General features: G+C 58.0%; 1 protein-coding gene across 1 annotated transcript; it reads right to left on the minus strand.

Annotated features, from left to right (window-relative positions):
• Positions 1 to 8,422: 8,422 nt before the first annotated feature.
• NPW (neuropeptide W) lies at positions 8,423 to 10,861 on the minus strand. The gene is made up of 2 exons (XM_063345063.1): positions 10,372 to 10,861; positions 8,423 to 8,736 (listed from the first exon to the last, which is right to left on the minus strand). Exons 1-2 carry the CDS (start codon positions 10,765 to 10,767, stop codon positions 8,701 to 8,703), a joined length of 432 nt encoding a protein of 143 aa, XP_063201133.1. The 5' UTR covers positions 10,768 to 10,861; the 3' UTR covers positions 8,423 to 8,700.
• Positions 10,862 to 14,858: the final 3,997 nt, after the last annotated feature.

Below are 14,858 nucleotides of genomic sequence, written 5' to 3' on the forward strand. Positions count from 1 at the left end.
GGATGTTTGAATTTGTAAAAAAAATGCTTGTTGTGCACAAAAAAATTGTACAAGCATTTGCTCAAGTGTGGCCTGAATTTGTGGATTTTTTTTCCAACCTCAGTGTTCCCAAAAGGCATTTTTTTCCCCCCAAACCATCTCTTATTGTAGAGGAATTAAGGAGGGTCAGGTACTGAGTGTCAGCTCTCCAGCAAGAGGATGTAACCCAGCAGAGATGCCCGGATCTGCAAATCGTTCCTGGGATGGCTTTAGCAAACCTCCTGTGCCCAAGCGTCCCTGCCCGTCTCCCCCGGGCACAGGAGGCAGCACCATCCCAGCACTCGCTCCCTGGGGCATCGGGACCCCCGATGAGCCGCTGCTGGGTCCCCTCTCCTGCAGGGACACGTAGGGGATTTGGTAGAGTCCCAACTCAACACAGGATTTTTACCTGCCTGCTGCTGGTCACACACCTTGTGAGCCAAAAATGGAGCATTTATTTCATGATCCCACCGCTCTGGGGACTGACGGAGCCATGCTGTGATTGTGCGTGGGTCTGGGATGTCCTGCCTGTCCTGGGACGCACAGCTCAGTGCCTGCTTTGGCACGGACATGGTTCCAAGAGAAATGCTGTATTTTTTTTTTTCCCCACTGCAGCTGATGGGGAAGGCTTCTTCATGTAAAGGAGCTGGAAAGAACTTGAAAATGCGCTGTGCAAAGGTTCATCCTCACACGATACAAAACTCCTTCAGTTCTCAAGGCCATCCTGCCATTTCCCATCTGTAGCCCGTTGTCAGAAAAAAAGAGGGAGCCCAGGAGGGCTCCTGCACTTACTGGTCTAACAGAGCCGTGATTAAATCCAGCAGACACTGCACAGGCGAGGTTTTTCCATTTAAATTTCTGCATGTTTTGATTTCGGCAGATATTTAAGTCTGAATTGGGTCGGCCCGGAGGCTGAGGGAGTTCAGGGGATCTGTGTGCTTACCGGCTTGGAAGGGTTTGAAGCCCTTTCTGTTTGACATCTGCTTCTAATTCCGTCATTGCACTTGGTTGAGCAGCAACAGAGAATTACACCTGTGTCCTGAACCCTGTTTGCTTTGGGCCTGATCCTGGTGCATCACTAACGCAACATACAGAAGCTGTGAAAAGTTTCACAGTTACAGAAATTAGGGTCGCCTGGCAGGCTCCCTGGTGTGTCGGAGGGAGGGATTTTTGGAGCCCATAAAGTCCATCTTCATTCAGAAACGGGCAAAACCTCAGCTGATAACCTGAACCTGTTCATAGAATCATAGAACCATAGAATGGTCTGGGTTGGAAGGGACCTTTAAAGGCCATCTAGTCCAACCCCCCTGCAATGAGCAGGGACATCTCCAACTAGATCAGGTTGCTCAGAGCCCCATCCAACCTGACCTGGAAAGTATCCAGGGTCGGGGCTTCTCCCATCTCTCTGGGCAACCTGGGCCAGTGCTTCACCACCCTCAGCATAAAAAAATTCTTCCTTGTATCTAGGTTTGTTTATATCTGCTTACATCTAGTTTACACCTGTTCAGGCTGGCTTGTTTCTACGGCGGGTGGAGGGTCAGGGTGAGGGGCTTTTTGAGGGCGAGGATGGTTTGCTGGTGATGGAGTCGCTGGGCTGTGCGGGTGCTTCCAGACAAAAGAGAGGTTTCACAAGTGCCTTTGGGCCACCTTCTGCCAAAGAGGACACATGTTTTCAAGACACTAGGAGCCCCATGTCTCACTCGTGGCTCCACCTCACACCTGCTGGAAGGCTCTGGGCAGATCTTGTGGTGTCTCCATTCTCCCAGCCCTCTCCCGGGATGCGGGTCGCTCCCCTGTGCTTGTCCTGCTCGGGAATGGGAGCTTTGCCAAAGGCAGGGGGAGGGCGAGGGAAAGGCTGGGCGCTGCCGGACACCCCTCCCTTCAGCTTTCGTGGGACACTGGTTTCCACCTCAGCCGTGGGAGCCGCTGGCAGGGAGATGCTCTTCCTCCTGCGCAGCCTCCTCCTCCCTGTCAGCACGCTTTGGCCGGTGTTTATCCGCCCCCTGCTCCACACCCAGCTTTCCACCCCGGAGCCGGGGCTGGCTGGGCTGGTTGCCTCCAGGAGACCTTGGCCACCCATGTCACCTTCTGCCTGGGTGTGGAAGAAGACCCAGGTCCTCTACCCAAGCTCAGGGACGTACCCTTGTCAGCCCTTGATGGTCCTCGCTGGGAGCTGCAGGGAGACGTTGCTACTGCAGTAATTGGCTCTGACTATTAATAAATGAAGTCTTGGGCTTTCCGCCTGGCATGGACGCGGCCGTACGCATTCCTCCATCGTTTCACCATCACTTACCATGGGGCTGCTGGGTCCCGTCCGCTCTCGGGGAGCAGCGACTCTCGCAGAGTGGGGAAAGGACGATGATTTATTTGCGCTGCCAGGGGAACTGGGAATGGGAGGAGCACTTATAAAAAGCAGTCTCCTTTTCTTTAGGCCTCTGTGTGTGGCACTATTGAGCTGTAAACATTTTCCAGGTTAGATTTATAGAGATAGAAGGAGAACTGATCATTAGGAGGATTAATAACATGCTTTATGGGTTGTGAAAATCCAGAAAGTTCAGTTACGCTGCCGAGAGCTGGGAGATCCCTCTTGCACACGCTGGCAGGTAGAAATCCACCCAGGTCCTTTATTATTTGCAACAGATAGTAGCGTGAGAGGTACCGAGCCGCAAGGGGCCCGGTGGCAACTTGGTGCTGAGCCAGCGTGGAGCTGGTGATGGTCCCCAGCCAGGCTGGGCACACCCGAGACCTCCCACACACCAGCACACCCACGGACAAGTGTGCAAGCAGTGATGCAAAGGGATTGCTCCTGAAGAGGCTGGTGTTGGCACAGCTCATTTCCTGAACTGGACACCAGCTGGGGCTGGTGCCGGTGCCACGCCAGTGTGCCACTGTGCCTGCTGCAACAAGGACGTGGATGTAAGAGCAGCACTGAGCCCTCCAGCTGGCTCTACAGCCCCTGTCCCCAGGAGCATCCACCCTCGGGAGCACCCATCCCCAGCAGCACCCATCCCTGCAAGCCCCCTTCTCTGAGACCACCCATCCCTGGCAGCACCCATGCCCAGCAGCAGCCATCCCTGCAAGCACCCATCTCCAGCATCCCCAGCAGCACCCATTCCCAGGACCATCCATCCATGGCAGCACCCATCTCCAGCATCCCCAGTAGCACCCATTCCCAGGACCATCCATCCATGGCAGCGCCCATCTCCAGTAGCAGCCATGCCTGCAAGCACCCATCTCCAGCATCCCCAGCAGCACCCATTCCCAGGACCATCCATCCATGGCAGCGCCCATCCATGGCAGCACCCGTCCCCAGCAGCAGCCATCCCTGGAAGCACCCATCTCCAGCATCCCCAGTAGCACCCATTCCCAGGACCATCCATCCATGGCAGCGCCCATCTCCAGTAGCAGCCATGCCTGCAAGCACCCATCTCCAGCATCCCCAGCAGCACCCATTCCCAGGACCATCCATCTGTGGCAGCACCCATCCGTGGCAGCACCCATGCCCAGCAGCAGCCATCCCTGGAAGCACCCATCTCCAGCATCCCCAGTAGCACCCATTCCCAGGACCATCCATCCATGGCAGCGCCCATCTCCAGTAGCAGCCATGCCTGCAAGCACCCATCTCCAGCATCCCCAGCAGCACCCATTCCCAGGACCATCCATCCATGGCAGCGCCCATCCATGGCAGCACCCGTCCCCAGCAGCAGCCATCCCTGGAAGCACCCATCTCCAGCATCCCCAGTAGCACCCATTCCCAGGACCATCCATCCATGGCAGCACCCATCTCCAGCATCCCCAGTAGCACCCATTCCCAGGACCATCCATCCATGGCAGCGCCCATCTCCAGTAGCAGCCATCCCCAGCAGCACTCACGCCCCGGAGCACCCACCCCAGGTGAGGCTGGTGGCAGAGCAGGGCAGGTGAACACGTCCACCGAAGTGCCAGCAGGGCGGAGGGGACCTCCCTGGGCAGGAATGCACCTGCGAGGTCCCTGCCGGATCCCGGCCAGGCTGGCAGCGCTGCCGCCCAAGGAAAGCATCGGTGTTCGTTCACACCACATGCCAGCACAGCCACCTCCCCTCCTGCCAGCAAGAGAAGCAGAGTGGAGGCCCCACACCGCCAGACGTGGGAGCTGGACCCGAGCCCAGGGGTGGTGGCGGCCTGAGCAGGGAGCAGCAGAAGCACCTCGAGAGGCTCTTGCAGGGCTGGAGGTGGGTGGAGATGGGGGGGTGGCTTCTGGCTTCACCCAGCTGGGACACTCCCTCGGCCAGCCCCGCCACAGCAGCCCCGGGGGGCTGGGGGTGCAGATGGTCTGTGCTGGTGTTTTCAAACAACCGTGCCTGGGTTTAATCCTACCGTGCTGTGAAAGTCCTGGCCCAGGCTAAGGGTTTTGGAGGCATCAGCTCTTCTGCTGACATGTCTGGCCCTGGGTGCCACCCCCAGCACCCAGGGGACCCTGGAAGGGCTGGGACCATTGCTGCAACATCTTTTTGGTATGAGCAGAAGGGCTAGGACAACCCCAGGGACCTTCGCTGCCCCCCCGAGGTGTTTGCAGCTCTTGATGGGGTTCAGGGAGTGCAGTTTGATTAAGGGCTGCTTCTCTTGCCGCAGCTGCATGGCCGGGCTGGGGGAGGATGGCTTCCTTCCACTGCCCGACGGGGCTGCAGCTGGGTTTTGCTCTCTCCTGCACACATTAGAAGGAATATCCACCAGAAAATAAGACAGGGGAAGTGCTCAGGCCTGGGAAGGTGCCTGTAGCCCAGCGTCTCATCACCCGGGAGGGGGTGAAGTGGGGCTGGAGGGGACATGGAGAGGACATTTTATCTTTGCTGCACCACCAGCCACTCCTGTGCCGGACCCAGCGGTGTGTGTGCACATCCCCAGGCGAGGCGCATGGGGTCCGGCGGGATGCCCGGGGGCAGGAGCAGGCAGAGCCGGGCAGGGCAGCTCCGGCACGGGTCACCTCCACTGCCGGTGGCACGTGCCCACGGCAGGTGAGCTGCCCCGGCGAGGCAGCCGGGCACTCCCCAAATACAGCCCTGTGTACTGTCAACATGGGGGAGGCAGGAGCTGGCATGGCCCTCAGGACACCTCGGGGGAGACTCAGGGATGGGAATGTGGGGGCTGCAGGAGGGTCCTGACCCAGTGTTTCCCCTCAGGCACCCCAGGAATAGCCCTGCATTGCTGCAGCTCGGCCGGGAAGATATCTGCCTGTGTCTCTAAGCCGCTGTCACCTTATCAGTGCTCTGGACAGCTTGGAAATAGGGAAAGCAGCAGGCACAGAGATAATGTTATCTCCTGCTCTCTGCAGCGCTTACCCCTTATCTCCAGCCTCGGTCAATTCCCTTGGGTGATATCAGCGTGAAGGTGTGGACAGCCTGGCAGGATGGGACCCCGGGCAGACCCCAGCTCCGCACTGGGTCCTGCAGCCCCGGGGGTCTCCGCAGGGACGTCCGGGGCCATCAGAGGGACCATCCGGGATACCCAGCACTGCTCAAGGGTTTTCCATCCCCAGCCACCCCTGCACCTAACAAGGGCCACGCACCCAAGAGGGGCTCAGACCTGGCCCAGCTCAACCCCGGCCGCAGCCGCCTGCATCCCGGCGGGGCGAGGAACAGTTTCGGGGCAGAGCCGACGATGGAGGAAATTCCTTGGGGAGTTTTCTTCCTCCTGGTGCACGCAGGGGCCCTGCAGCCATTGTATCTGCACAGGACAGCTCCGGTGTGAGCTCACGCCGACTCCCCCGGGGCTGCCGGTTCCTGTCCCAGACGCTGCCCTACCCAAAGCCCCTGGCCCCGGCGTGCCCAACTGCCTCCATGGATGCTGCTGGTCCTCTGGGAGAGGCTGGGGAGCCGGGAAGGAAAGGGAGCCGCCCTGGGCTCAGACCGGGTCGGGGTGGGACGTCTTCCTGCCCGCCGCAGCCCCTGGGATTCGCCCGCCTCTTGGACTGGAACAAAATGCATCCGCTGGCACGGCAGGCTGGGTGATGGCGCACCCCGTCCGGGAAAGCCTCGCTGCGTCAGCCGGCCCCGGCCCCATCCGGCGGTGATGGATCTTCAGAGATCCCAGGCGGCACCTCGGGGACAGACTTGGACCAGGGGCAGGATCCAGGTCCAAACCCCAGGTGTGCTGCACAGGGGTACAGAGCCCAGGAGCAGCCTCATCCCTGGGTGGCCTGAATCCAGAGCAGCGGGACAGGCTTTAGCCCAGAGCTCCCATCCCCTCGTAGGCCCATGGTCTTGGCCGGGGCTGTGCAGACAGAGAGCACCCATGGGGGCAGCTCCCCCCACTGCAAGGACGCAGCGATGGGGACATGGTGGCAGGGCTCGTCCGCATCCCTGTTGCAGCTCCCCGTGCCTCTCCATCCCCTGGCATCGGCATGGCCACAAGATGGCATGGCAAAGCCACCCGGCTACCACCACACTCCCGGCACCCCCTGAACCCTGCCCACCACCCCACAGCCTCAGTGACACGGTGGGAGGGAAGGGGTGATGTGTCCCACTGTCGCCTGGGGTTTTCTAACCCCCCCACGTCTCCCAAATCCCAAAGAGGTGCCAGCAATAACCCTCCTCATCTGCAGTTAACTCCTCAGAGCTGCTCTGCGGGGGTCAGGGGGCACCGGGACCCTGAACAGGACCAGGAGCTGATGTGGTGCTACGGCTGCTGTCCATGATCCCCCCCGAAAACTTTTGTCCCCCCACTTTACTCCTGGCTGCTAACCCAGCCCATGCTGGGCAGGGACCCAGCATCCTCCCCAGTGATCCCTGGGGCTGCATTTCATCTCGGGGCAACCCCCGGGGCCAGGACAGGGGTTCCCTGTGGTCCAGGTACGCAGCCCCCTGGAGCAAGGAGGACGGGAGACAGACCATAGGGAGAGCAGCACATCCCTCAGGGACCAGTCTTTTAGAAGGGATTAGATTAACGTCCGTCAGGGATGGCTGGGTCCTGCCCGAAGGCAGGAGAGGTAATTAAATACCTTTTTAAGCTTTCTTCAGTTTTATTTGGCTTGTTGACCCCCGGGGAAAGCCCAGACCTCTCCAGAGAGCTGGCAGCACAGAGGAAATTATTTTACAGCCCCGGTGGTTAATCAGCTCATGCTCCTCAACAGCAGCCGGAAAAATTATTTTACAAGGTGAAAAGTGAAGGGCTTGTGGTTAACTGAGTGTCTCGCTGGTTTTGCCCCAGTAATTGGCACGTATAAGTGTTTCTTTCCGACAGACGGGGGCAGAAGCGTACACTCGAGTCGCGTCTCTCATCACATCACCCTTCATCCCCCTCTCTGTGCTTCCCCCTGCGCAAAGCTGACCTTTACATTTTCTACCTCATTTTATCACTTACCTCCATCAAGAACGGCAGTCGGCCTCGGCGGCCCCTCCACTGGCTGACTGGCACCCTGACAGGTACACGGCCCTTTCGAGTGCAGCTGCCTAATGGGTTATTGGCAATCATGTCTCATTTGGCCCATCCGAGCCCCGCGCTGCACTAACGAAGAGCGGAAATTGGAAAGTCATAGTGGGGATGGAAGAGGGGACACGGAGGAGAGACCGGTTGGGAATAAGCTGGGAGAGAACAATCCTTCGGGTGTTACAGCACCTGAAATCCTCCCTGAGACCCCGGGTGCAAGGGGCAGCGCGGTGGGCAGGGCTCGGCTCCCCCGACAAGCACCATGGTTTGTTTTTTTTCCTTCAGATCCCAACCAAAGGCAGCGCAAACCCTGCCGTCCCCGCTCCACGGTCGGCCGCAGGGCCTTGGCAGGAGGAGGCGATTCATGCAAGGCGGGTGGAAACGGCTCTTTTTGCCAGATTTCCTGCAAAATCCTCTAGCGCTGGCGGGTGCGAGCTCAGCAATTCACAGGAGCCAGACTCAGCCCCCAAATCCCAGTTTTCTCTAAAGCCCAGATCCCACCCGCTCCAGCACACCTTCACCGCCCGCTCCTCCCCGGCCCCGAGGCTTCTCCCTGCTTTCATGGGGAACAACATTTATTTTCATCAGCAGAGACATGTAAAATTTAGCTCCAAGCAGGCAAATAAACAACCAGAGCAGTGAGGACTCGCACAGACTCAGCCCAGTCCAGGAAAGATTTCTAACTTTGTCATCTTAATTGACACTTAGCCTGGCAGTAACTCCCCGACGGGCAGTAAAAGAGATTTACTGTAAAGCTGCAGAAGAAACTGTGTCAAGGAGTTAAATCATGTCAGAAAAATCTGGGAGTGACCCGGCGGATGAAGTGCCTGCCCCATGCAGAGCCGTACCAGGTTTTGCTTTTTTTTTTTTTAAAAAAAAAAAAAGCACAGCACAACGAAGCCAAAGTTTCCTTTGATCAATTCTCATTTTAATGAGGGCAGGTTCCTAGGAAGCAAACAGTACATGTTTGTATCATATTGCAAACAAGCTAGTACAGAAATCTAAAAAAAATAAACAAAAATAAATATCTTCCCTGTTTATTTCTCCCCAAGTTCATAGCACTAGGTTGACCTGAAAACAAGATGAATTTACCACTGCGCCTGGACAGCGGCCATGAAAAATCAGATTTTTTGGAATGCAATTGTCTATATGGTTTCAGAGAGGTCAGAGTACCAGGAAATCCGCCGATGAGACTCTTCCTCGCCAGCTAGGGTGAACGGTTTCCACCTCGGGCAGTCAATGCTCCTCCGGCGCTTGAAGCATCTCTGCGGGGCCCCTTCAGCGGAACAGAGCCACATCTTCAAGCGGGAGAAGCTGAAAGGAGACGAGGGGATGGGTTATTCCGGAGCCTCACCTGAGCATCTGGCCGTGCACCTGAGCTCCGCCACCACCTCCCTCCCACCTGGGACCGCATTTCCCCTCCGTACAGCACTTAAACCACCGCTGCATTTATGATATATTTATGAAATATTCTCCTCCGTGGGCTCAGATCTGACCCGCGGTGACTGCAGCCTCCCTTTCTGCCCCTCTGCACCACAGATAAACCCCGTGCAGGCACCCAAAGGCTGGGCTTGGACCTGCCTGAGAGGCTCCCGTGGAAATTTTGCTGTGAAATCAGAGGGATGCACGCACGTATGCGGGTCCAGAGCCACAACCGCGGGGCCAGGACTGCTTTGCCTGCACACAGCCAGGCTGCGGGTGGTAACAGGACCTGTCTGGGCTTTCCCAAAAAGATACCAATCCCAGATTTCCTCCAAAAAAAGGAAGGAGGGGGAGGAATACAGCTACGTGTTTCAGGGGCTGATCCAACAGCTAAAAGCCTCCATGGATTTCAGCTGGATGTTGGCTCCAGCTTTACATAAGAGGAAAGAGATTTAATGTCTGGATCCAGCCCCGAGCCAGTCCCACGCAGCCTGGCTGAGCCCCGAGCGGGCAGGGAGGGGGGTCCTGCCGAGGGGCCATGCCGGGAAAGCCTCGGCATCACCAGCCTGCCAGCCCCACGGACACCACTGGCGTGAACTCAGCCCCCCCTGGGTGCAGGTTTGAGATGCACCAAACAGGGGGCACAGAAATCATCCGGCTCCTTTTTCTGCCCTAAAGCCAGGACGCAGCTCCTCCAAACATGGCCCATGGAGGGGAGGAACAACATCCCTCCCCACCGTCCCCGACCCGCTTTGCTGGGTGCAACCGACCTTGTGGTTCAAGTTCAAAGATGCCACAGAGACTCAACTCATGCGGTCACACTCACGGAGAGGTGACGGGGCTGTAAACTGCCCCCGCCCCGGGACTGGGGCTGTCCCGTGGGGTCACAGCTCCCCATGCTCCCCCACACGCTCCTAGACCAGCCGGGGCTGGGGTGCAGAAGGCGGTGCGGGTGTCGGGGGGCAGCTCCCCACACCTGGGTGATGCCACGGGGCAGCCCAGCTCTCTGCTTGGGGCACCCTGAAATCCTGGTTCCTGCGGGATGGGAGAACGCAGCAAGGCTCCGTGCACCCCCGTTACCTGGTGAAACCCCTCCAAGGCTCTGTGCACCCCCAATTACTTTGTAAAACCCCTCCACGCACCCAATTTACCTGGGAAAACCCCTCCATGGCTCCGAGCACCCCTGTTGACTGATAAAACCCCTCTATGCACCCCCATTTACCTGGCAGCCCCCCCCAATGGCTCCATGCACCCCTGTTAACCTGGCAAAACCCCTCCAAGGCTCCATGCACCCCCATTCACCCGGTGAAACCCCTCCACGGCTCCGTGCATCCCCCATCAACAGGGGAAGACACCCCCCCCAGCACCCCAGGGTGCCGCAGAGAGACCGCAGAGAGCCTCCTGCACCCCAGGCAGGGTGTCACCCCCCCAGCACCCCGCTGCGCTGCGGACAGACCGTGCCCCCCGGCCCCGGCGACACCCCCGGGCTCCACTGCGCCCCCCCCCCCGCCCGCCCGTCGGGGTTACCTGAGCTCCGCGGGGGCCGGGAGGCGGCCGGGCGGGGGCCGGGCGGGGACCCCCCCATCCCCAGCCCCGCCGGAGCAGGCGCTGCAGGAGGCGGACGGGACCAGCCGGCGGCGGCGGGGCGGGCGGCGGGGTCTCCCCGTCGGGGCGGCCAGGGGGCGGCGGGGCGGCGGCGGGGGCGGCTCCCCCGGGGCGGCGGGGGGGCTCGGCCGGCAGCTCCCGGCGCCAGAGGTAGGGGGAGCGGCGGACGCCCATGAGTAGCCCCGAGGCGCGCCCCACCGTGTGGTACCGCGGGCTGGCGACGTGCTTGTACCAAGCGCCCGCCGGTGCCGCCGGCAGCATCAGCCCCAGCAGCACCAGGGCTCCCCAGGCGCCCCCCGACAGCTGCCCCCTCGCCATCGCTCCGGGCTCCCGGCGGGCAGGCGGCGGGCAGGGTGCAGGCAGGGGTGCACCCCGGCCCCGGGCGCCCCAGCGAAGGCTGCCCCGCGCCCGCGCCCCGCCGGTTTATACCACCGTCGGGAGGGGCACCCCGCGGCTCCGCCCCGGCAGCCCCCGGCCGCCCGGCTGCCAGCCCCGGCCCCCCGCACCTCCTACCCGCCGCCCCCAACGGCCCCCCGCCCTCCCCCTGCAACCTTTCCCCCCGGGGGGCCGGCATCCGCCCCATGGCCCCGAGCATCCCTCCCACCCTTGAGCATCCCCCCCATCCTTGAGCATCCCCCTGCAGCCCTAGGCATCCCCCTTGCCTCCCCGAGCATCTCCCCTGCAGTCCCGAGCATCCTCGAGCATCCTCCTTGCAAACCTGAGCACCCTCCTCACGACCCAAGCAACCTCCCCGTGGTCCCCTTTGCAGCCCCGAGTATCTTCCCCATGGCCCTAAGCAACCCCCACAGCACATCCCCCTGCAGCCCCACAAACCTCCCCGCAGCCCAGCATCCTCCCCGGCCCCTCGGGATCTGCAGGATTTACTGCTGGAGGAAGAGACGGTGTAAACTGGCTGCAAGTGAGGACCTTCAGAGGGGACCTACACCCCCTCTCTCCTTCAGGTATGACCCCCAGCCTCACTGCCTAGAGAGAGACCGACTACAAGCACAGGAATATTCCCTGGAGGAACCATAAGTAAGAACAAATCACAGTGATTTTTTTAGCAAAATTCATCCTGAGTGGGGTACCAGATGGAGGTGGGCAACGAGGACTGAAGTCCTGCTTTGGATACCTGCCTCAGTGCAGAGACGATGCCGCTGCTGGGGGGGAGCAGAGGGCCCACATGTCCCAGGGAGCATGGCTGTCCTGCTGCGCAGAGCTCGACTGGCTCCTCTCCACCTTTGCAGAGCCCACCAAGTGTTGAGAGCCCGATTCCACTCCCCTCTCTCTCAGCTCAGACTAATAGCCCACCCGCAGTTCGGAGGTCCTATGAACATGCCTTGGTGCAGGGCATCGTTGTGACTGCTTCAGAGGTGCAAAGCAACAGGAAGAGATGAGACACCGAACCCGTGCGGGGCGCCCAGATGGCTGCTGTGCTCGTGCACAGCTCACACCGGCATGAATGCTACCCCCGGATCTCTGTCTGCTCTTGGTCACTATTCCATCACAGTTAAAACCGGCCAGATGCCTCCTTCCTACCCAAACAGCTGCTTCAGTAACTCCTGCTCTTTCACCTCTTCTTTAGGAAAAGAGAGATGACCCAGGAGATGAATACCTGATTCCCATGGGACACCTGCCAACTTGTCTCCCTCTCACCAAAGCCTACTGCCTTTGTAATCCAGAGAAATTACAGGACCTGGTATTTCCAGCCCGTTCCAACACTCTCTGGTGCCACTTCTTAACGAACCGGAGGGTTAGGGATTCAGTAACACCATCCCCGCTGCCTCCTGCTGAGAGCCCCTTAATGTTGCCTGGATCGAAATCTTGTGACTACACAATGTTTTGCCGATGGATATTTTGGAGGGATGTGAGGAGCCGGTCATTCTCCTCCCTCCTGCGATTCGGGAGCCTGCAGTGGACAGGAGGAAGCAGCCGCTTTGCACTTTCTCCTGCAGCAAAGTGCTCAAGACCATTTGCAGAGGATTTGTCAGGCTGTTTCCCCTCCTCTTCTGCAACTCAGTTCTTCTTAAATAGGATATTACCATGAATTTTGCCGTTCCAGTCAGGTGACTTTCCCCCCCAGATTCCTTAATAAAACCAAGCAGGTCCAATTTATGCTCATCGGGGAGCAATTCCAGTTCCTCTTGTTTATTAGCCAAGTTCTTGGCTTTATACACTGAACTATGACTAAATAATTTTTTTTTTTCAGGCCACCCAGCAACTTGATTAATTTTATTCTTAGCATTTTGCATGCTCCTGTGTGCCTCCTTCTCCTTGCTGATATTATTTTAACATGCTCCCACCGTTAGTTTCCCCAGCATTTTGTGACCCTCTGCTCAGGCATGGGGACGTGGTGGCACGTTGAAGCAGGAGACAGACCCATGCTGGGGACCCCTCGGCGTGTGGGAGCAGGTTCTGCTCATCTCAGCCAAGCAACAACTTCCTCCTGTAGGAACCAGCCCCTTGGCCAGGCAGGGGCCAGGGAGAGCGGGGCTGGGGGAGGAAGGAGAGAAGAAAGGTCAGGGCAGAGCCTTATGATTTTCCTCTTCTGGGAAAGCTTGGAGCGAGTGAAATTCCCAGTTGGTAAGAAGGGGATCATGGCCTTTTCCCAAGCAGACTGCTGGAAATTATGTCTGTGCAGAGCTTGACTAGTTGCTGTTGAAGAACTGGACCCAGAGAGTCCAACTCACCCATGGCCCTGCTTCTTGGAAGAACCCAGACTCACAGTGAAAATGAAGCCGGGCTCCCGTCTCCCACCGAGGAGATCACTGATGGGTGAGCTATTTTCGTCACCCTTTGAGTGCTCCGAACATTGTGAATGGTGTCACCACTTTGATGTTTTAATAGAGCCATTAATGAATGGCATCGGTACAGCACACAGACAATCACATCGCATCCCTCCCTCACCGAACCCCAGTTCACGATGGGACACACGCGCTGCCGGGTTTATTTCACTCAATAAAAAGCCATTAGTCTTCCTTCTCCCCGTGAGAGACGGATCAATTCTGAACGACCTGAGGCTCAGCCTGCAGCAGGCGGGGGCTCGTTCCTGCCTCTGCCCCCATTCCCAAGAAAACAGGCGGTTTCGCAGCTCGTGTCTCGCTGCAGCACTACGCCGACGTGGGCTCAACCTTCCCACCCAGGAGTGGAAGATTTTCTCATTCCTAGAGATCTGCCTGAAGTGTCTTTTACGTGTATTTTTGGCATGACTTGAATAACTTGTCACGCTGATAAACTCTCCGGGAACTGAATTGAACTCTTTCCTCCCAGCGCATTGAATGATTCCTGCTTACAGCCAGGCTGTTGTGTCTGCACGGCGCTTCGAGATCCTTCAGCCTGATACAGTAAGGCTCCGGATCTCAGGCAGAGTGCACGTTTCCTCTCCCAAGTATTTTTAAATATCTTTCGAATGAAACAGCTGACAAGCAATTTGTCTTCTATTTATGTTCTCAGTCACTAAAATATAATTTTAGGATTCCTATTCCCCTCGCAGAAGCTGATGTTCCCCCAAACACCGTAGCACATCAGCGGACACATCGCACCGTGCTGCTCCGAGGTGGTCTTTGTGCCAGGAATGCCTCCAGAGGAACAAAATCCTCGTTCTTCTCGGTAGATAAAAAGCTTTTGAACAAATCCTGGCTCCTGTGGAAGTTTTCTAGAGACTTCCCTGAGATTAAGATTTCAGCCTCTCGAATCACTTCTGTGAACTGCAGGTCTGTGAGCAGCTGATCTCAAGCCCTTCCAAAAACCCCACTTTTATGTTTTCACTTAATAAATGCAATTATTAGCTCCAGCATCACATTTGCCAACTACATGGACACTGAGCTGAGACTTTGCTCAGGTTCCCCAGTAGCACTGGAGAAATCCTTAGTGATCACTGGAGGAATCCTTAGTGATGTTATTCCGAATGTGTCACGGCGAAGGGGAGTGGGATCTAACCATACGGCTCTACTGCGGAAAGGATTTAAGGCCTTTTTCTTTTATTTTGGAACAAAATTCATCTTTTTGTAAGAGGAAGACTCTGCTGTTGGAAGGACCCTGGCTCCCGGTTGCCGAAGAGGCAGCTGCAGCCTCTGTAGCTCCCCATCCCGACGGATGCTCAGGCTCTCCGGGAGTCATCTCCTTCCTCTCCGCTGGACCAGCCACCTCCACCGCAGCTCTAAGCTGAGATGCCAGAGCACGAACTGGGGTTTCAGTGTGAAAATCTGCACAGCTGGGAGGTGAGGGGGGTGAGCAGCAGGAGGCATCACGTCTTAAACCCCTGCAATAAACCCAGCCGAGCCCTCTTGTCAGAGCCCTGACTCTCTACCCGATTTAATGCGTGTTGTGCTCTCGCCTCCCACCACACGCATTACTGCACCCATTCAGGATTTGTGGCTTTTGAGAATGATCTAAATGAATTTGATGTC

This window comes from Chroicocephalus ridibundus, chromosome 8, assembly GCF_963924245.1.
Source record: "Chroicocephalus ridibundus chromosome 8, bChrRid1.1, whole genome shotgun sequence".
NCBI lineage: Eukaryota > Metazoa > Chordata > Aves > Charadriiformes > Laridae > Chroicocephalus > Chroicocephalus ridibundus.